This window comes from Crotalus tigris, unplaced genomic scaffold (assembly GCF_016545835.1).
Source record: "Crotalus tigris isolate CLP2741 ecotype Arizona unplaced genomic scaffold, ASM1654583v1 scf7180000017694.5664430, whole genome shotgun sequence".
Lineage (NCBI taxonomy): Eukaryota > Metazoa > Chordata > Lepidosauria > Squamata > Viperidae > Crotalus > Crotalus tigris.
The window spans coordinates 1,139,074-1,163,330 of NW_024096572.1; the positions used below are offsets into that span (position 1 = coordinate 1,139,074).

General features: G+C 36.5%; 1 protein-coding gene across 3 annotated transcripts in view; it reads right to left on the reverse strand.

Annotated features, from left to right (window-relative positions):
- Positions 1-9,991: 9,991 nt before the first annotated feature.
- SLC41A2 (solute carrier family 41 member 2) overlaps positions 9,992-24,257 on the reverse strand; it is a 41,531-nt gene continuing 27,265 nt past the window's right edge. For 2 of the 3 annotated variants that reach the window (XM_039338217.1, XM_039338215.1), the window contains exons 8-11: positions 22,903-22,982; positions 21,316-21,447; positions 20,208-20,356; positions 9,992-12,571 (exon numbers count right to left, since the gene is read on the reverse strand). In XM_039338217.1, the coding sequence (XP_039194151.1) occupies positions 12,386-12,571; positions 20,208-20,356; positions 21,316-21,447; positions 22,903-22,982 (547 nt within the window). In that variant the 3' untranslated portion in view covers positions 9,992-12,385. The remainder of the gene's footprint in view (positions 12,572-20,207; positions 20,357-21,315; positions 21,448-22,902; positions 22,983-24,257) is intronic. The other variant, XM_039338216.1, reaches the window with a different exon arrangement.

Sequence of the window (24,257 nt, forward strand, 5' to 3'; positions counted from 1 at the left end):
TCCCCCTCTCTCACACACACATGTAACTGTGGTTTAGTAGGTTTATTAATATTGCTCCACAACACCTTTCACCAGAACTGTCCCAATTAAGTCAAGCCACAAGCAGACCAATGCTAGTCCACAGAGCACTTGTAAATTCCATCAAAATAAACTCACAAGGCAAAATTAAATCCATAGTACAAGAGGGTTCACAAGGCAAGAAAAGTCCTGAGTTCACAAGGCACAATCCAAGGCAAGACAAGGTATCAATCCAAAGCTAGGCAAGAATCACAACCAGAAAACACACAGCTAGGAAATGAACATGATATTCCCAGTATCGCTTCCAGCTTCTGGTACAACCCATCAAGAAGGGCAAGGCTTTTTCCTCATGAGTAGTCTGGCTGACCTTCTTTCCCCTAGGAGTACTTGGATCAGGTGCAGAAGGCAGTTCCTCTTCCTCATCACTGACCAGCTGCAGCTGCATACTTTCTCCACCTGAAGCCTCAGGGCTGTTCTTGCTGCAGCTGTGCTTCAGCCAAATCCCTCTCAGACAGCTGCTTGGAGCCATTAACCAACTCCCCTCCAGACATGCCTGGAACTGGTTCATCTTCCTCTGAGCTGACATCTGGAGAGGTATCTGGGGAAGTGTGGGGGGGGGGGAGTCACAGACTGATTAAATGATTGTAATCAATTCATTGAAAGGTGCTCTCAACTAATTAGATAGCAACATTTTAAACTTGATAATTTTAAATAAAGGTTCCTCTCTAAACATAGATGGCAAGCATCTTAGGAAAAGTTATTTTTTCTTTCCGTGCTTTTAAGCAGTATCTACAGGCATCGTCTAAAACATTGGAAGAAATATTTTGCTTCAAAACTATTGATTTATATGCAAATAAATAAAAATTTAATCAATGAATTAAAAGCATGGGTTAATAAACTTAGATTGATTTAATTGGAGAATAACCCTAATATTATTATTAACATGTAACTCAACATATCCCAAATGATTACAGTAATGATTTTGAAAATCCAGCTTAGCTTCCTGATCTAAAGATGAATATTTTCCATTTGTAATATTTATGTGGAGGATGAGACTGAACAATACATAAAACCATACCTTAGTGGATTTCAGAAATACAATTCTTAGCAGATTCTGTTGTGTTTTGTAGCAACAGAACACCTATGGCAAATCTATAAAGCTGCGATTGCCTTTGCTATTTTTTGGAGAGAAGAATCCAGGAATTTTTATGGCAAAAAATATTAAACAGATTCCTTTTACAGTGACATCATTCCAGTGCAGATTGGAAGCTCGCTCTTATTTCACAGGTTACTTTACTCAAGTGCAGCACAATCATTTGTCTTGTTCAAGACTTCTTCTAACGTGAAACAGGATGGCCCATAAATTTCTGCAATATCCCAAAGGCTTTGGTAGAATGGTTTGTCCATTCATTTAGTCACTTACTGGATCACAGTGTGATATGACATGATTTTAATGCCAGTCTGACTGGAGAAACTTTAGTCTGTAAGAAAGCACGGAAGTTACTCCTGTATATTAATCCTCATAATCCTGACTTTAATTTTGGACTGTAATCCTTCATCCATATGGTTCACTGAAATGTAGTATACATTATTCAATATAGCTGATAGTACTTTGAAAATGATTGGGAAGAAGTGCTTCATGAAGGTACAGCATTTTTGCTATTCTTTAAAGTAGCCTGACATTTTTCAGACGTCCAGGCATAGCTCATGCAAAAGTTTGAAAAAGGTCCAATGGCTGGAATAACATCCAAAAATTGCAGCCATCACCAATAATTGGCAGAGCAACCTAGGGTTGTACTAACCTTATCAGCTCAGACAATTGTTCAGTTTTAATTTTGTTGGTAAAAGGAACTGGGACGCGAAAAGCTGCACAATTAGCTTTGCACACTCATGAGGATTTGAGATGTTTGTTTCAGCAGCTAACCAGCAGATCAAAAAGCACTGCATTTTTGAAAACGGAAGAATATTCAAACGCTGAGCATAAAACTGCAGGAGCAGAAGGAGAGGGATCTGGTGACAGTTTTGAAACTGAAGACAGAGGTGAAGTAGCCTGGGCACCAGGCCTGTAGCAGTTCACTCTTTCACTGGCTTGTGGAAAGTGTTTGTCACTCCCTTCTCATATCACCTTCTCATAAGTAAGCAGGTGAAGAGAGTGTAATAGCAAGGAGGAGCAACCAGCTGCCAGCAGGTAATGTCCATGACTTTCACACACACCTGATCGTGTAAACTGTAGGTATTCTGTTCAAAACAAACTTAGCATCCTTTGGAGCAATGCCAAATCTGCTAGCATGTCTCCCATAGTTCTTTGAAGTTGCAGTGATTGATCCACCATCCCATTTAGGACAATCTTATAAAGAAGAGGTTTTGTGGACTGCAGTGTCAACAACAAATTGAAGTAATTCTCATTATGAACCACTATGGTGAATGCTTTCTGAGAACTGATATTTGTAGAATGCAGTTGCTGATTTTGAGATCTTTCAGAAGTAACATCCTTTCAGCATTTCCTCTTACATATCTTGACATTGTTTTTTCAAGACTTGACAATCTAACATTCTACAAATGTTTGGGGCTACAGCTCCAAGACCTCTTGAAGTGTTGGTTGGAAATGAAGTCTAAGACCTCTGGAAGATATTGCCTTACTTGCTTCCAATTTAGAAAATATTGGCCATAATGTAATATGCTGATTTTAGAATATTTAAAGCAGTAAAAATAACCAGTTTTAAAGATTCCTGAAAATCCAATTTAGTGTCGGTTCCACAGAAGTATATGCTATATTTCTATCACTCTCCCAGCAGGACAGGGGAGTAATAGCATTCTCCCATGTTTATACCAAACAACTAATAATGCAGAGCCACACAGCTTGTTTTCCTGAAGATGGTACTCCATGTGTTTCAAAAATGTTTCAGAAGAATAACTTTGAACCATGTGCAGGCACAATTGCAAAATCTCTCTGTTATTCATTAAACAGTAGCTTTCCCAGGTTCTCAGGTTGCTTACAAAAGGTGTGGCTGCTTTAGAAGCATAGAATCATAGGGCTGGAAGGGATCTCTTTAATGAATATCATTCTTTAATGAATGACAGAGAGATACTGTGCTTCTGTGAAGTCCAAAGCAGTTCTTCTGAATTATAGGTGAAGCATGCGTAACCTAGAAGACATAATGATTAATGGCCTGAGGAAATGAATTCAATGAATTATGTAACGAAAAGTTCCTTTTATCTTTCCTACAGAATTTCCATAAGGTGTTCATAAAGCAATGCCTTTCTATTGAAAACCTTGCTTATTCATACGTTTGTTTGCAATATTTGGTTTTTATTATCACATTAATATTCTGTTGAAGTGTGATAAAAGATCTAATCCAAGGATGACAAATTTCTGATGGTAGTCATTCTCTCTCTCTCTCTCTCTCTCTCTCTCTCTCTCTCTCCCTCTCTCTCCCTCTCTCTCTCTCTCTCTCTCTGGTCTGAGTTGGCAAATTGTGACAAAATGAATAAATTATAGACTACAAATTGTTTTAAACCAATTCACCTGATTGATTGATTCATTACAATGAAGGTGAAAACAATTATCTTTGATGAATGGCACTGCAAAATGTTGAGTTATGGTAGTTTGCAATTTCGATTTTATTTTTTACTTATGAGATGCACAACTGGATAAGCAACTAGAGGACTATTTATGATGCAACAGAGTGATTTTTATCCACAATGCTGTTTCACTGGACAGGAGAAAAATATACTATGGGGAGAATAAATTGAATTCTTTTCTTTACAGTTCTCATCTGCCTTATTTATTGTGACTGAAAAGAGAGTAGAATTCCTGCTCTGATTAAAAGGGTCTTGATCAAATGTTTGTCAGGCTAACTTGGAATTACCACAAGACAGGGGGAAACTAGAAGGTATGAGTAAATGGCTGAGTTTTCTTCTAACACAGCTGAATTATTGGGGGATGGAAGGGGACGGGCAATCTTGTTTGTAAAAAGTTGTCTGAAACAAATTTTCTACACTCCAAATACATTGTACTAACTAAACAATACTGTACATCCTTTAAAGACTGGGACAGCTGAACATGATTTCAATGCTCTTCAGTAGCTATTTAATCTAATACAGGTTGTTCTGACTAAGAGTGATTCCCAGGAAATGGCGCTCATCACTGGGCATGTATGGTGTTAAGAACCTTCTGCATAAAACCAGGTTGTTTGGTGGATTACTCTCCCTCCCCAACAAAGAACCTGAGTATTAATATTTTGGACAGTAAAAATATAAATAAAAAGTAAAGGTTTCTCCTCTCCAGTCATGTCTGAGTCTAGGGGTAGTAGGGGTAGTCATGTGGTCATGTAGTCCGTGGTCATGTGGTCAACATGACTATACACATTGTGGATAGGAACTCTGTTACCTTCCCACCGAAGAGGTACCTATTTATCTACTTGCATTTTCATGCTTTCCAACTGCTAGGTTAGCAGAAGCTGGGGCAAGAATAGGAGCTCACCCCATCATACTTAGACCAATCTTCCGGTCTACAAGCTCAGCGTCTTAACAATATACTTCAAATATATATGTGTGTGTGTGTGTGGTTGTATTACAGATGCTCTATTTGCAAATGGCAATTGAATAAACAACTTGGTTTCTTCAAGCGTGTTGGTCTGCAAACCCTAGAATTCTTAGCCAGTAGGTTGGGGAACTTCCCATTTAAATATAATTACTTTGTATTATTACATTAACAGCACCTAAAATATAGAGGAAAAATAGTATTTAGCTATCACTCCTATTCCATAAATGACCAAGTGGACAATGATAACTTCCATTTTATTTTATTTTTATTTTAAGCAGTTATATTTTAATTTAAATACACACTCTACAATGAACATTACTTCCTTTGTCTCTATTAATGGGACTATAATTCATTCATAGCCTATCCATCCATTTGGAAAGCCATGGTTTTGCACTCCAGAAGTAATGAGAGAGTAATGAGTAATGTGTCTGCTTAATCTAAGTCAGTTAAAATAGACTATTAGTCAATTATGCATGTTTTATTTGAAATGCATTCTATTTTCTGGATGATTAATATAGAGATCTACTATGCCTCTTACCCAAATATTTTTTTTCCTCTTTTTCCATAAACTATAATGAGGGCACCTGTAGGCTTTTACCTTTGTGGAGATATGGATGATGTGTTGATCAGGCACTCTAGTATGCAGCCACCTCAGGGACCAGCTGGCCTTGCTGATCCAAAGACTCATCACTCAAGATGATGCATCCCAAGGATTTGAAGCTATTTACACTTGTCAGTTGGCTGTCATCACCAGTGATTCTTGGTTCTATTGGCTTGGTATTTGGCATAGGCTAGCACAGTTTTCTTCAAGCTGACAGTTAGGCTGAAGAACAGAGAATTTGTAGGTCTCTGTTTTTGTGCGCCAGGAGCTCACAGTCATCAGCAAAGATGGTTTCCTGAATGACTGTATGAAGGCACTTCATCCTTGCATTCAAGCAGCAAAGGTCAAAGCTAACTAATTAGCCAATTGGTTCCTGATGTACATTCCCTCCTTCAGATCCTGGACAGCGTATGACAACATACAAGAACAGACTGAGTAGGATTGGCACTAACACACAACATAATTTACCCCACTGAAAGTGGCAAATGTAGCTGATGCACCTTTGTTAAAAAAAAAAAAAAAGCCTGTCCTATCATTCCATCATGGAGTAGCTGAATCAGTGTCACAAATTTCCCCAGGCATCTGTAATGTCTCAGATGAACTAAAGAATCTCTCATTTACAGTGTCAAATGTCTTTGTTAATGGATATACCTTCCTTCCTATATGTTGTGAGTCCTGGACCTCTGTACCAAGAGGACCTCAAACCATTGGAGAAATTTCACATGCATGCTCATCCTTGACATACATTAGAGATTTTGCATCATGTAAAATCCACTAGGACTCTTTAGAGATCTCAAGATGAATCATAGAAGTACTACAAAGACACTTTGAAAGAAACCCTGTGCTACCGTAATATCCAGCCCAACGAACTGGAAGCTGCAGCTGCTGACAAAAACCCCCCAGACAAGCCTGTGCTATGAAGCCTCCACCAACATGGAAGACAGGTGCCACCAAAAACCTCTAGAAAATCATGAGAATAACACCCAGAATAATAATTGCTACAACGGATTTCCAACGACTCCATTGTGCTAGACTCTGCACTCCCAGACTAAGACTGCAAAGCCATTCCCATGTCTACAGATAACCTGCACAACTGTGTGTCTTCTTCAGACTGAAGGACTACCATATTGTATAATGAAACTCTGAAATTATAGGTGAAATTGAAAAAAATATGTAAAATTGTTGAAAAAAATCTAGTGCCAAACTGGCTTTTTCTCCTATCTTTTAACAAATGTATAATTGTGCTTACGATTGTTCCAGTGCTTTGCCTAGCAACATTTGTTATACTTGCCTGAGAGTTCCTATCCACAGTGTGTAATAGTCATGCCTGCCACATGACCATGGAAGCATCTTCAGAAAATGCTGGCTTCTTTGGCTAGGAAATGGAGATGAGCACTACCCCTAGAGCAGTGGTTCTTAACCTTTTTATACCGGCGACCCCGGTCATAAGGACGTGGCACGCATGCGTGGCGCGGCGCGCATGCGTGACGGCACCCCCATGCACGGGGGCACCCCCGTGCGTGGCGCACATGCGCGGCACCCCCAATGCGCGGCGTGCATGCGCAGCGCTGCCAGCTGAAAAAAATGGCGGATCACGTTGTTTGGCGACCCCCGTAAAATGGTCGTTCGACCCCAAATGGGGTCGCGACCCACAGGTTGAGAACCGCTGCCCTAGAGTCAGACATGACTGAGGACAGGAGGAGCCTTTACCTTTTACTTGTATTTTTGCTATCCAAAATATTAATACTCAGGTTCTTTGTTGGGGAAGGAGAGTAATCTACAAAACAGCCTCTGTTTTTTATGCAGAAGGTTCTTAATACCATAAATGCCAGGTGAGGAGGTCTGCTCAGTACTATGGCTGTGTTCTAGAGCTTAGGATGTACCTCTTTAGTATATGACGTATGCCCATTATAGAATTGTATAGGTAGGGCCCCTATCTACACAAGACAGACTCTGAGTGGTGAGCTCACCTTCTGAACTGAGATCATCAAAATGGAAGGATTATAACAATTCCAGCAACCATCAGAGACCATCTCATAGCTAGCCATACAGGACCATTTTCATCCCCTTGGAAAACTCTTTTGCCATGATATTCAGGACTGCGGATCATTCCTTATTATTTTATGCAAACACCAGATACCAAGCATTTTTATTTGTAGCCTTCACGGCACCCATGTTTGCAATGCCAGTGCTAAGTATCACAATTATTTATATCACGGCATCATTAAAAGATGTCTACTTGGGCTACTAAGCTGCTTGGGCTATTAAGCATCTTTTTTCGGTTAACATCTTTTTTCTCAAATCTTGGAATTTCTCCCAAAGCCTTGATGCCCCCATTTTGTACAATGATTCTACTGCAAACAATAAAGTATGCACGCAAGTTACTAACTTTCATAATAGATGTTTCTAAGGATGAGAAAAGGCTCCAACCTATATTTTTGCATTCCCTCCCCTCTGCAGTAAAGTACTGAACCTAAGGCCCTTACACACCTTACAACAGCCACAGTCTCATTGACCCTTACTCTAGAAAGTAAGCAAATTCTCAATCTGTCTGAAGATCTCGAGATTGCTGCCAGTGTTTTATGCCATCATCAAGCCCTTCAGGGCAGGCATGCTCAGGAAACTGCTTAAGTTTGTGGAAAGATTTTGATTGGTAGGCTTTCAAAATTATGTTAGCCGAAGTAATTCTCCCCTAGAACATATAGCTAATGTATTTAAGATAGAGTAAGTCTGAGTCTCTTTTTCTACATCTTCCTCTCCCTGGTACCAGAAATCTCTTCTGTAATGGCCAGTTTCCTTCCTTAAATATCTCCTCTCTCCTGTCTTCCCAGGTCAAAGTAGGGATTCTGTCACAGCCACATTGCATGTGTGTGGTTGCCCAGCAAGATAGTTTGAATAAGGCTTGTTTCACAGAAGCCACAGCTTCTTAGTTTGACTTTGTAACAACTACAATTCCCTAAAACTCCTAATTCTTCACTGCCTGCAGTAGAGGAGAAAATATAAAATGCTTTGTCTTATTACAGTAAACCATGATATATTATATTTAAATGCAGCCAACTGCCTTATTTCATTATAAGATTTATTTACATATGCTACATATGTATGCCTTTTATTGCTATGACTTCAATGAACCACCATTAAAAAAATAAACTTACTCCTATTAAAAAGTACCAGAAGCTCAATGTTACCTAGCCTGGTAACGAAATGTTCGGAAACCAATCCACAAGCTCAGAAAACGAACTTTCACCTATATATGTTATGTTATATGTAATCATCTCAATCACACACACACACACACACACACACACACACACACACACACGAAAGCCACATAATACATTTTTAGGCTGACATTTAAATTGTCTTAGTAAACCACACATTTTTCCCATCCATATTTTTTATTGGAGTCAAGAGATAAGACCCCTTGAAAAGCAGAATGATAGCAGCTCTCTGATCATATTTATCTTCATGAGTGAAATGTTCCCGACATGTCTGAGTTATTGCAACATTTGTCTTCAGTCAAATGGAGCTGCATAACAGCTTGGCCATTTTGAAGTCAATGTGCATTATCACTCTGGCATATAAACATTATTACAATGAATGCAATAAACCTGTATGTGCAACTGGTATCACAGGTGATTCTAAAAAAAAGTTTCACTTTGCAGCATAAAAAAAATAACGAGAACAAGGCTGATCAGATTATTTTTTCTCCCGGGAAATGAAAGTCTAGCAGTTTCTTAGATGGAAATCAAATGTAACTTAAATATATATGAAATTCCTTTAAATATAAGAGAATATTATTGAAATAGGAACTTTGCATACTTGTGACAATAAATTCCCTTTTTACTAAGGGATGAACGCAGAATCATAAAATTAAATAGGAAATCAAGCACCATCTGCCTCAATCATGTTTGCTCTCTGATTTTGTAGAAGTACATAAGCTTATTTCACCAGCAGCTCTTGTTTTCTTTGGTTAACAGGTAGCCCATTAGGGAAGAAATTTGTGTAGCCTGGAAAATTGAAGTCACACATCTGCTATTTATGATACATTTAAAACAATAAAAATGCAATAGTATATTCAAAATAAATAATCCAAGAGACAGCAATCTAGTCTCTTCTTAAAACTCTTAGACTGTATATTCTGATATTCACTGTCATGATCAAAATCTGATGGTCCTCTGTTTTCTTTCTCCTGGCCTTACATAAGTGGGTCTGCAGAATTTCTCAGTGATCAACCTCTTTCCAACTGGTGGTTGTTCTGCTTCCATTGTTGAAAGTTTAGTTATGTACTGAGACTTAAATGGATGGAATTTTCACCATGTAAATATGCTTGGTACAAGTCTAATCAATAGATTTATCCATTGAAACCCTGTCATAAAGAGGTGATATGTTTTTATTAAGCATTATGTCTAATAGGAAGATCCTCAAATGTTATGCTGGACATTCATCAACCTGTCAGATCTATGCATCCCAGGTCATTGCTGGTTTTTAAATATTTCTTCTCCATGGTCTTGCTTCCCCAAAGGATTGCATTCCCACTATTCTCCAATCTTTTAGCAACGTAATACAACCATTATTTGTACCCATTAAGTGCTGCTTTCTTCTAATTTATGCAATCATAATGGGAACAGAACTGAATCTACTTATGTCATTCCAACTAAACTTGTCATGGTGGATGGATTATATGAATAGGAAGTGATAGAGGACATGGATTCTCAGTATCAAATGGCATTAGAGGACATTTGCAGAACAGCAGAAAGGTAGAGGCTTTAAAATAAAGGGGAACTTAAAATAATTGATTTGTTTGATAAAGCACCTCAAAACTGTTTTTAAACATATGTGCTCTGTAAGCACGTGTTTTTGTATTTAAAAAATGTTAATGAACTGCCTCATACATACCGTACACACATACAAATTTTATTCCATCCTGATTATTGCTTTCCCTTCCTCTATAATTTGGTGTAATTAGAACATAGTCTAATTATAGTTAACTTGGTGTGTTTCAATAAATCCTAAGACGGGCATGTAAAAACTAGGGAAAGCAAGTGAAAATAGCATGCATACATTATATTCAGGGTATTACATTGAAAACAGACGACATTTTATTTTTCTTGGTTTCAATGATATGTATTCCTGGAACCGTATATTCTTCAAATACTGCAATATTTTGCATCAGACCATGAATCCTTATGAAAAGTTCAACTAGAATGAAAAGTTTAATTGCTAAATCCAAGTCTCTTTTGGGTTATCATCAACTGTTTTTGTATGTAATGTTGTTTGATGATAACAGTGCATATGTACTGAAAAGTAGGCCTCACAGAGTTCACCTACTTCCTGAAAAGTACCTAATGGATTACAACCTAAGGGCAACAAAAAGAACCAAGGAGGACAGTCTAATTTTCTTTCCCTGTTCTAAAAGCTTATTTTTGTCCTATCTTTCCATTTACAGTGCAGAAATAAACAAGCCAGTCATCATGAAAAAATTGCATCATTAAAGTAAGGGAAAATTACCTACAGAATTTCAATGAGCAAGCTAAATAGTTGCTAGTATTTTGAATTATTAAGATGAAGATAATGATCAAGCAATTATACTAGGCCCAAGAGTGTTTGTATTAACAGAGGTGTCCATATCTGAAAATTTAGGCCCAACTATTTATCTACCACCACAGTTTTATGTAATACATTACTCTGTAGCTTAGATTTCCATGTAATTTGAATGAAAATACTTAAATGCCAAATGTAATTGATTTTAGTAATAAATTAAACAATTATAAATTGTAATTGTAAAATTCTCACTGGTGGCTTCCAGTGCAAGGAGTGAGAAACTGTGTTGCCAAGGATTGACTGAATATTAATTTTTAATGACAGGACAACTGAAGGCAATCTACATCTCATAATAATCTATATGCTAAAGCTTCTACAATCTTTTTCTTTTCCTCAAAATCTAAAGAAATTTTTTTTTTAAAACATTCAAATAAAAAACGGTTTAAACAATTACTGATTTTCTTTTGTGTAAATAACAGACATGAATGGTGTGTAGCGGAAGATCTAAAGAGTACCTATGATAATCATAAAGATACTCTACAAAGCAGTCGTTCAACAAGCATTAACTTTCTGGATATGGGAAATGTTTTCCCAGAAACAAGCAATTCCTTTAGCCCAATAAAACTACGATTAAAACAGTATTCAGTGCAACAACTTCTCATTACAAAATGAGGAGATGGTATTCTAAATATAAATTTAAAACTTTGAACTGCAACATATCAGGAAATAACATTGGTTGTATATAATTGGCATAAATGCCTAATCGATTGATTGACTGACTAGTTTAGATTTCGGCAGTGTCTGATTCCAAAGCAATTCTGGGTGGCTTGATAAAAATTTTTTAAGATGAACTAAATAGTATTTCTAATAATAAGTATTTCTAAAAAGAAAAAAAGAAAAACATCCACCTATTATTTCAGAAGTTATATTGTAGTTTCCTCAATACATATCAAAAGCTGTTTTTCTTCTTCTTTAAATACCTTGATTTTTATACATCACAATAAAGGACTAAACTTGAATGTCTGAAAACAGTGTCAATGTATCTTTTGAGTTACAGCCATTAATGTAACATTATTATTGTCCATGCATGATCATACTATATTATCTCTATGAGAAACATCTTTCCTATTTCAACTGATTAATTTTCTAGAACAGAGGGTGTTCCATTCTTTTTTTGCCAGCAACTAAAATAAAGTGAGTGCCATGTTGAATATCATACTCGAGCATCTTTTTCTTATTGATATGCAAAAATAATATATTTTGCATTATCTTGAGAACCCTTTACATTGCATGACTTCAAATGCATAGCCAGACTGCTTAATGAAATGCATACTACATTTCATTAGGCAGATACATCAGTGGTTAAACCACATCGTTCTGTTACTATCAACTATATTTTATTTACTGACATAATGCTGGCCAACTTTCTTTTTCTGTGATGAGATGGTGTCAACCAGCCCCAAATACACCTTTGCAGTGGAAAAATATTTGAAGCCTCTTATTTTACTTTTTCATTGTTTTAAAAAAGTTAAGGCTGTTTAATATCAGTGTCAACACTGAAGTTACTGTTAAGAAACCCAACTACTCTCTTAATATATTTCATATGAAATGCTAAGTCAAGTGGTCCCTACTCTCATATCTTCAGCTAATAGGATAAATTAGGTATTATTAATTTATTAATCTCCTACATCTCCATCCCTATCCCCAATCAGCCACAGAAAATGAAAACTCATTGCAAGTAAGGCAGTTCCAAGAAGATCTCCAAGTGCAGTAAGATAAGGAATAGAAAAACTGTCTGGATCTTTCCCTTTTTTCCAGATGTGGTGCACCATCCAGTCAGCAATCCATAATAAGATAAATACCTATGAGAGAATAACACAGTTAGGGACATGATTAAATATAATTAAACAGCAGCGAAACTGTGATGGAAACATATAGTTGAAAAAGTAGTTGAAAATGAGCAGGTTAAAATATTGTCGGATTTTCAAATACAAGCTGATAAAGTTTTGACTCACAACTCAACACATCAGATTTAACTGTGGTTGAAAAGAAGAAAGTGTGGAAAACTGGTGTGGCAATACCAAGGAATAATAGAATAAAAGAAGTAGAAAAGATCAAAAGTATCAACATTTGAAAATTGAAGCTGAAAGATAAACATAAATCAGGTGTGGTGGTTTCTTTCTGCAAATTACAAAAGGCCACATATATATTACATTGGTATACATCACAGTATCCTAGGTTCTTGAGAAGAACTTGATGCGTATGAAGGCCAAATACCAGAAAAAGAACTGGTAGCTCTGATTTCATATTGTATATAGGTGCCTTGGGTGCAATCCCAAAAGAACTGGAGTACCATGTGAACACCATTGGCAATGACATTGACAAAAAGCACCATCCGTCAATTGCAAAAGACAGCTTTACTTGGAACAGCTGTGCTGATAACTTTAATATATCAAACAACATTGGCATATCCCAGGTCCCTGGGAAGAACTCAACAGGTGGTTAAAAATGCAAAATCCAGTTTAAACATCTTGCTGACTCTGTGACAAATTATCGATCATCGCACAGTCAGCCAGATGTTCAGACTGGATTTGGCATTTTGTCTACCTATCGAGTCCTTACCCAGGACCTGGGATAGGCAGATGTGGATGTTTGATGGTATTACAGATATCGTCGCAGGATGGAAGCAGTTCCTAATAAGGCCGCCTTTTGCAATTGACTAATAGCGAATTTGTCAATGCCAATGGTGTTCAAGTGGTGCTCCAGTTGTTTTGGGATTGCACCCAAGGAGCCTATGACTATTGGTACTACCCTTGCTTGCTTTTGCCACAGTCTTTCTATTTCTATTTGTAGGTCTTTGTATTTTGTTATCTTCTCCAGTTCTTTCTCTTCTATTCTGCTATCTCCAGGCACTGCCACGTCCACTATCCAGACTTTTTTGTCTTTCTTATCGACAATTGTTAAGTCTGGGGTGTTATGTTGCAGGTGCTTGTCTGTTTGAATTCTGAAGTCCCAGAGCAGTTTAATTTTATCATTTTCTATGACTTTCTCTATTTTATGATCCCACCAGTTTTTGCTTACAGGCAAATGATATTTTTTGCAGATCTTCCAATGCACCATTGTTGCTACTTTGTCATGCCGCTGCTTGTAATCAGTCTGTGCAATCTTCTTGCAACAGCTTACCAAGTGGTCCACTGTTTCTTCAGCTTCTTTGCATAGGCGGCACTTACTGTCTGTTGCTGTCTTCTCAATTTTGACTTTGTATGCATTTGTCCTTAAGGCTTGGTCTTGTGCAGCCAGAATTAGTCCCTCGGTCTCTTTCTTCAATTTTCCTGCTCTTAGCCATTGCCAGGTTTTATTATTATCTGCTTTCCCAGCTATTTTTTTCATGTATTGGCCATGTAGTGCTTTGTCTTCCCATGCCTCTATTCTGTTCTTCATTTGGTCTTTCTTGTAGGCCAGTTTGGTCTCTCCAGTAGTTAGTAAGCCTTCCTGATATACTAATTTCAGTGCATCTTCATCATTGTTCTTCAGATATTCTTCCAAAGCCATTTTTTCTTCTTCAACCATCTGATGTACTTGTAGCATTCCACGCCCACCTATTTGCCTTGGTAGATAAAGTCTATCAATGTCACTGCGTGGATGAAGGGCATGATTCATTGTCATTATTTTTCTGGTCTGCCTATCCATTGCTTTTAGTTCTGCTTGAGTCCAGTCCACTATTCCAGCTGTGTACCTAATGACTGGGATTGCCCAGGTGTTGATTGCCTTTATGGTATTTCCTCCATTGAGTTTGGATTTTAAGATCTTCTTCACTCTCTTGATGTATTCACCTCTAATCTTTTTCTTGACTTCAGTGTGCTTGATGTTGTCAGCTTGAAGGATACCCAAGTATTTGTAGTACTCTTCCTCATCCAGACTCTTAATGTTATTTTCGTGGGGCATCTTGATTCCTTCAGTTTTCACTATTTTTCCTTGTTTGATAGTAAGTGTGGCACATTTGTCCAAGCCAAACTCCATTACAATATCTTGGCTATATATACGGACAGTGTTGAGCAGCGATTCTATTTCAGATGATGTTTTTCCATACAGCTTCAGATCATCCATATAAAGGAGGTGGGATAGTCTGGCAGATGTTTTTGATGTTTGATAGCCATGTCCTGAGTTATTCAGTATTGTTGACAGAGGAAACAGTGCAATAACAAATAGTAATGGTGATAATGAATCTCCTTGAAATATTCCTCTCTTGATATTAACCTCTCCCAGCCTCTCACCATTGATCTGCAACTGTGTCTTCCATTGTGCCATCGATCTTTGCACAAATTTTCTGATGTTTCTACTGACTCCTGTTATTTCTAGGCACTTTATTATCCAATCATGTGGCAGAGAGTCAAATGCCTTTTTGTAGTCAATCCATGCCACATTCAGGTTGGTCTTCCTTCTCTTGCAGTTTTCCAAGATCATTTTGTCTATTAGGAGTTGATCTTTTGTTCCTCTGCTATTGGGGCGGTTTCCTTTCTGCTCAGGTGGAAAGAGATTGTTTTCAACTAGATGCTGTTGTACTGCATCAGCTACCACACCAGTTAGTAATTTGAAAGTTGTTGGTAAGCAGGTAATTGGCCTGTAGTTACCTGGTGTTGCCCCTTTTGCTGGATTTTTCATTATTAGGTAGGTTTTCCCAGTTGTTAGCCACTTTTCAATTTCTCCTCCTTGTAGTATATTGTTGAACTGTTTGGCAATGAGTGGGTGTATAACAGTTAGATGTTTCAACCAAAACCCATGCAGTTCATCTTGCTGACTCTGTGACAAATTATTATTATTATTATTATTATTATTATTATTATTATTATTACCGGCATTTCCTTGTTCCTTACCTTTTTACAGGAATTGCTTAAACTAAGTAATCAACATGCAAAGTTATAACTTAAACTAATTTAATCCTTTGGGAAATTATATTTTCAACCTAAAGAGTTCCATAGATTTCTACAGGCAGAAACAAATTCAAAAAATTGCAAACTTTGTATGTGACACAATATGTTAGAGACCAGTTTGAAATTTCATATTTCTTTAAAAATAATTTAAATACTCAAAATTTCAAATCAGAAGCATATTTAGTATTAAGCATCCTAAAATAATTTAATACATCTAAAAGCACAGAACCTTTGATTTTATGCTAAAAAGGAAAATATCCATATGGCTACACAATTTTCAAATTACTAAGTTTCTTTCTAGTTTTTCCATGATAGAAGAACCATGCATTATTTATTTAGATAAACATTTTTACTGAAAAAGCTACTCTGCAGTCTAAGTTAATTACATGAGTGCTAGGTGTGAGCCTAAGCTAATTATATGTGTGCTAGGTGTGCTATTCTGTAATCCAAACAAATATATTTGAAAGCCTCTCTTTTCCCTGGAATAGGATTTTTTGAGACAGCTCCTCTTTTTTGCAAGACAGACCACACTGGCCTTTTAAAACTTCATGCAAACATTTGTTAATCTCTGATTCTTCAATAACCCCACAAAAGACACACTAACAGCACTCATCTCTATATGAGCAATCTCCTGTCACTTCATACCAAATATGGGATGTTCTCACATATTATCACGTAAGATTATCTGGGACACTACACATCCTCTTCACGACCTGTTTTCCTTGTTACCTTCTGGGAGGAGGCTTCGTGGTATCCGAAGCAGAACATTCAGATTCAGCCAGAGTTTCATTCCATACAGTATTAACCTTGCAAACTCTCAAGCTTCCTCCTTCCATTATATTTAATATTTATTTGCTACGTATATGTAGGGATGTGGGTCTGTACATATGTTGTTCATAGTATGTTTAGGTGTGTGTCATGTATGTGTTTCACTTTGAGAGTGGGCAACTAAATTTCATTTTTGATGTGTGCCATTGTGCCCACAGTATAAAAATGACAATAAAGGTTATCTTATCTTATCTAGTTAACCAAGAAACCAGCATTAAGGAGAACAATGGTGAATATTTTCCCCTTCCACTAACCTGAGTAGGTCAGGATTAACTTCTGTGCCTATGTCTCAACGCTAATCTAATCGTATAGAAGTAAGGGAGTACAAGGAGTGATAAAGGGCCAATGTTCAAAAGCAGATAATCAGATATGACAGGAGGAATTAAACATCCATGTCTGAAAGTATGAATGGAAAAAAGGAGATTAAAAATGTAAAATATAAGCTAACTAAAATAACATAACGCAGGGATGTTCAAAAAGCCTTATAGACCTTTATTCAGTGGGAATGACAAATATGGTCATGTTAGTTTGAATGAAAAGAAGGTCTTTAGATATCACATAATTTTTAAAAAATGCTGATTATCACAGCTTATGTTACAAATAAATATTGCTCTATACAGCAATCACAATCACTGAGACATGGTCTGATGCTAATCGAGCTAATCCATTGCTCTTTCTATAAATTCTGACAACAACACAGAGACACAGCCTATATCCCTAAATATCTGAGCTCCCACTCCACCTTGAGTTTTACACTGCAGAATCATTTCTCAGCAAGAAGTATCATCTCTTATTTTATCCTCTTGTTTCCTATCAAAAATAAATGATGTTAAATTGTGTTGGAGAATAATATTTGGTTTCTGAAAGCTGAATGCTATCTGCTGATTTGTCTTTGCATTTCTACATATCCAATGAGTATGATATATTTTTAAAAGCCCCAAAAAGAACTACTAATATTATGCTCAAGACCAGCATTGCTGCTGCTCTGGGGACATCTGGTGATATACAATCACTCCCATTACTTAGATGACAATTTTCCAATCAGCCAGTCTTTTGTTATTTCAGAGTGCCTGGATCTGATTGCTAAAGTGAATTATTTACTTGCAGACCTCTGCAATTTTCTAGCTGTTAGTCTTCACAAATATCTGATAATGACAATTTGTTTAGAGATTATGCCTCTTTTACAATGCTAATACATCAAAAAAGGCCATCAGGCATGTGCTCACGTTATCATTTTATTAATTTTTCTTTTCAAAATCTAGTATTGTTAAATTAGTGCTTTAAGTCAGATTTGTCTAGCTAACATTAGAAAATATATATTCCCACATGAACATTTGGATCACTGCTCTTAGAAAGAAAGGATCAACAGCTAATCTAATTAATTCTAGTTTACATGAAAATTTGCAGAACAATTCTGATTTTAAATAAATAGACAATTTTTGGGTGAGTTTCCCCATTACTTGTTTATTTCCAGTCCAGTTAAACATAGTGTTTTTCTGTTTTGGCAACTTTAAGATTTGTGGACTTCAACTTCCAGAATTCTTCAACCAGTGTCCATACATTTTGAAAGCTGCCAAGGTTGAAAAATACTGCTTTAACATAACTGTGTTCTGAGATTTCTGATGAGGAGGTGAACATTCCAGAAAACTCTTTACTGGTTTAGCCAAAATGGGGAAATATAGGGGCAGACTTTGGAAGTCACAAACTCTGAATCATGAAATGGATGGCTTGGTTATTGCTGTCTGGCATTCAATTTTATGTGGCCAACAAGTCTTAAAATGAAGACTTAAAAAACCCTGAATATTCCAGATCGCGGCGCTGGCAGACATGTGGAGAGAGCGCTCTCTCCGCCGCCAGGTTTCCCTTCACCACCCTTTTTGTGGTGAAGCTTGGTACAGCAACTGAATTTCTTTGACTGTGAGGCCTCCTTACTCCCTAGATTTGCCCTTCATACTATCTAAAAAAGATAAGAACTTGAAACAGATGGGTGATGAAAACAACTTCTAGGAATAGTGGAGGTGGACATTTGCTGACTTTTACTAAATATAGCCTCCGCCAATAGACTATCTCTAATCACCATAGAAATGGAGGAATTTTACTCAAAACTTAACTATAAACTTATACTCGAAAAAATCCTTGAAGCCACTGAGCTAATGAACTCCAGAGTGAAATACAAAATGTCACCCCAAAACTACAAATTGAAGCCCAGACTCCAACTGATGAACTTACAAGCCAAAAAACAACAGAAGAACAAATTAACATCAAAGAGGATTCTACACAACAACACGCACAATTTACTGAGAACTATGATAATCAAACATTGATTTCAACTAAAGTACCTGTAACTCCAAAATAAACAGAAACTGATCAACAAACACAATTTATTGTGAACTTAGACAATCTAGACAATCAAATAACAATTATAACACTGGACATGACCTTTTATTCTAGCCAGTCGAAACTGGAAGAAGAAGAAGATCAGATTGAACTGATGACAAATATCCTAAACTAAACATGGAGACTTGAACTATTAGGGCAACAACCTAATAACTACAAAGGGGCCAGTTCCTTTGAAAAATTGATAACTGGATGCTCTCCCTTGATTCAAACAACATGTGTAGGAATGAAGGGAGACCCATCTGAGGATTTAAATGCACTGGTAAGGAAGCCTGCTTGGCACAAAAAGAAAGGCAGAGTTCGATTTAAAAATGGGACTTTCTCCTTTCTTTTTCTTTTTTGCTGACTGACGATGGGATCACTTAAAATTTTACTTAATGCGTTAAGGAGATTTTTTAGAGATATTGATTGGTTTAATATTTAGGACCTAGATCTATAAAGGAAATGAAAATTAGCTTTTAGATTATAGTTTTGAATTGTAACATGGAAATGGGTTTATGACAATGAAAGATATTTTATTAGTAAATGAGGAACTACCAGGACGAGAAATAAAATATATTTGTGAAACAAACTAAGAATGTAACTTTCCGAACAATATGTGTATTTTAGACACGAAAATTATTTTGTAATGAAATGACAGAAATTTGGGTTACCTGAAGTCTAAATATTATGGTTATTAAAGGCTAAATTGGAACACGGTAATTGGAATTAAGTAAAATTTAAAAACAGGACTTGGATATGTATAAACAAAATTATATTGATAAATGTATTGATTGAGTTATAACTAGAAATGTATTAACTTGAATGTGATATAACAATTAAGGGAAATAGAGAGGGAACTTTTAATGATGTAACCTGAGATATGCACGATCTTGTTATTGGACTATTGATTACCCTATCACCACGCTGCTTCCTAAATACTTGGATGTAAAATTGAAAAATTAATAAAATTTGTTATTAAAAAAACCTGAATATTGTGCAAGAAAAATGTACATTGTTATTGTCACTATTATTTTGCTATTGTTTCTATTACCTGAAAGAATCTCATTGAATCGGGTTTCCTTCAGAAGTTGTGGGTACACCATGCAATCACTGGAGGTTTTTAAGAAGAGATTGGACAGCCATTCATCCAGAATAGTACCGTCATCTGCTTGAGCGATTGCACTAGAAGACCTTCAAGGTCTCTTCCAACTCTGTTACTCTGTTAGGTTGAGGGTTGCTGTCATTAAGTATCACTGAGATACCATTTTGAGCAGTGGTGAATGAAAAGGGGGCTGAGTTGTTACATCCAATGTTTGAAAATAAATCTATAAGTAATATTTCAAAAATGTTTTAGCCTTACCTGTAGAAGAGCTGTGAACAAATATACCACAATGAAGATGGGTGTCAAAGAAGTGTGACCACTCTTCATTAAATGGATAGTGTACAAAAATATTAAATGCCCAGGAATCACCAACAGCAGAAGAACTTGAGCTGATTTATTATTTACTCCTGCAAATGAGAATAAATAACACAACAAGAAGGCTACTGATATTTTCTTTGGGTACTAGAATGACATTATTAGTTCATTATTTTCTGTGGTTTTGAAAAAAATAACAGAAAATAAAACATAACAGACATAAAATAAGCCAGGAACGTCCAGTTGCCTTTTGAAAAGCACTTTTAGAAAAAATGATTTTTTAAAAAAAGTTTTTTGATTATGGAACTAAGTGCAATTTCTGACTAATGCCAGTAATTACATATACTGCTTTTTTTTAATGGCAGTCCTACACCCTTGAGAAACAATGCATATAGGAAAAATGAAATAGAGGCATTTATTCAGTGTTTTTGTTTGAACACTTTACTTGATTCTAGTAAAGGAATGTGCTATGTACAATGTAATCTGTAAACCTCAAAAAATGAAATATGGCTGGCTACCAATATCTTTAACCATAATGTTTGCTTAAAGTATTTTTGTTGTTGTTGTTAATTGCGAAGTCGTGTCCGACCCATCGCGACCCCATGGACAACGTTCCTCCAGGTCTTCCTGTCCTCTACCATCTTCTGGAGTCCATTTAAGTTCTCACCTACTGCTTCAGTGACTCCATCCAGCCATCTCATTCTCTGTCGTCCCCTTCTTCTATTGCCCTCAATCTTTCCCAGCCTTAGGCCCTTTTCCAGTGAGTCCTTCCTTCTCATTAGGTGGCCAAAGTACTTGAGTTTCAACTTCAGGATCTGGCCTTCTAAAGAGCAGTCAGGGTTGATTTCTTCTAGGACTGACCAGTTTGAACGCCTTGCAGTCCAAGGGACTCGCAGGAGTCTTCTCCAGCACCATAGTTCAAAGGCCTCAATTCTTTTGCGCTCAGCCTTTCTTATGGTCCAACTTTCACAGCCATACATGCTTAAAGTATTATAAATTATATATGGGCAAGAAACATCAGAATGTAAAGATAAGGAAACACAGCTTGTACCTGTACCACAAAAAGTTCTGCATGGATAATAGCAGCCTTTGGCTTCTTCTGGTAATTCTCCAGGAACACTATATAAATGTAAATAAGTTGAAATTCTGCTGGCTTGAATTGCTACTAGATTACCGCCAATCCCTACAGAGAACAGGCAGGAAAAATACCATTGTTTATTCATGATTACACAATAAGGCTTAAAAATAGATCTAACACTTTTTGTGCGTGTCTCCTTATCTAATATTTTATTGCTGCCACATTCAAAACATGATTGTGTCTTATTTCCTCATGATTAAAGGTAGTCCTCGACTTACAACCATTTGTTTAGCGACCATTCTGAGCTACAAGGGCGCTGAAAGAAGTCACTTATGACCAGTCCTTGAAGTTCTGACTCTCACAGCATCCCCCATGGTCATGTAATCACAATTTGGTCATTTGGTAACTGGCATGTATTTATATATTTATGACAGTCGCAATGTCCCAGGGTCACTATTTGCGGCTTTCCCAGCCACGTCCTACAAGCAAAGTTAATGGGGGGAGCTGAATTTGCTTAACAACCATGTGATTCACTTAACAACTGCAGTGATTTGCTTAACAACTATAGTAAAAAAAAGATCATAAAATTGGGCACAACTCACTTCAACAACCTCCTTGCTTAACTATGGAAATTCTGGTCACAATTATAGTCATAAGTTGAGAATTGCCCATATTAGCCAATAGCTTATTACTGTTGCCAACATATTTATGTAATGGTAAAGATACAGTGGGAGCTACATGGAAGAGGGAAATTATACTAGGAGAATCAACTTAAGAATGCATCGTATTTATAAAACATCCTAGTCAAACATGCTAAAAGTAGAAACTAATGCTGATGTTATGCAGTGAATATGATTGGTGAAAATTCTAACCTCATGTGATACAAAATGTTTTTGGTGATTTTTGTAAGTAGTATTCCACATATCTTCATGATTTTCTGAGCGTGCGTGTGCACACCCACCCATCCATCCATCCAAAGCTCTTAAATGCTAAGAGGATGTTAATGGAGTCCAATTTGGATGTTTTGCTGTGCTGGTTGATAGCATGATTATTTTTACCTAGTATGTTCATATGTATATTTTGTTTGTAATCACATGTTAGCCACCCACAGTTATTTGATTAACGTGGGTGGCCAGATAAATTTTGCTAATTCTAACACTCTGCTCTGTTTTCACATTCTAACAATTGTATATTAAATATATATGGAAATTATAGTATAACTTCAAACTATATAGAAAGAAATCAGTGGACTAAAATATAATCTTTATACAGCAGTACATAGAAATGTCTAAGACAATGTTTTAAAATATGTATCTGGTATCTAAATATATAAACTATGTGAGGTTTAAAAGTATATTTTTTATTCCCATCTGATCTCTGAATGTATATTTATCTTTTCACAACAGAAAACCAGGAACTGTTTTTACTCTAAAATTACAGTGTGACTTTACAGTAGTACATACCCACCCACTTATGTCTCGATTTGGTCTGGAATATTATTTTACCTAACTGGCATGTAGTAACCCACAGCAATTTTAAGAAATTCCATGTCTTCCTTACCATTGATTACTGGAGTATAAACAACAATCCCAACCAAATTAGGATCAGATACAGTTGTATCCAGAATAAGGCCACCAATACTGAAAAAGAATTTGAAATTTCAGACAGGGATAGTCAGACAGCAAAGCTATTTAAATATATTGAACAATATTGTGGCTTTATAAACAAAAGAAATAATTTGGAAGCTATGTATATCTGTTACACATTTTGGCATACTGTTTCTAAGAATCAATCTAACACAACCAGGAAATACTGTTAACATACTTATAAAATATTGAACTGTGCTAGAAAAGTTGAGTTTGAACATACTGTACATATTTGTGACAAGATGGATGGCAAACAAATTTAATAAATAAATAAAGCATTTACATATGTTTTATTGTAAAATCTACTTCTGCCAACAGTAATCATAATCTAGTACTTAATTTTACCTTTCAGATCAGTACATAGCAAAAAATAAAATATGCAATAAATTTAAAAATTAACTCCATTGAAGTCTATTGAATCTAAATGGATAACATGTAAGTTTGTGCCTGCAGAAGTTCACTCAAGATCATATTCACTTTTAAAGCCTTATACATCTTAAACTCAAAACGAAGCATGTCCTCTCACTCCAGTTTAACTATACCTTAAAATTGTACAGGGTGCCTTCATTTTGGAAAGCTGGTTACTTATAAGGAATGTGTAAAATATTTTGAGGTTGAAATGTTCCAATGATGATTCAGGGAGGTAAGAATGGCTAATCTAATGAAGAGAAGGATTAGTGGTGACACCATAACAATTTTCCTGTATGTGAGGAACTGTCGCAAAGAAGGGGGTTGACCTATTATCCAAAGCACCTGAGAGCAGGACAAGGAGTAATGGGTAGAAGATCATTAAACAGAGATCCAGCCTAGAACTAAGCAGAAATTTCCTGACAGTGAGAACAATTAACCAATGGAACCGCTTGCCTTCAGAAGTTGTGGGTGCTCCATCACTGGAGGCTTTCAAGAAGAGATTGGATTAACATTTGTTTGGACTTGTATAGGATGTCTTGCTGGAGCAGGGTGTTGGACTAGAAAATCTCCATGATGCCTTCCAATTCTATTATTCTATATCAGTGTTTCTCAACCTTGACAATTTTAAGGCATGTGGACTTCAACTCCCAGAATTCCACAGCCAGCATTGCTGGCTGTGGAATTCTGGGAGTTGAAGTCCACATGCCTTAAAATTGTCAAGGTTGAGAAACACTGTTCTATATTCTATGATCCTAAACCAGATGTGTCCTAACTGATTGTTCCAGCAGCAAAAGAGAGGTAGGAATTATTTTGAAGTAAGATTGGAACAACCCATTCTGAGATCAAAATCGGACATTT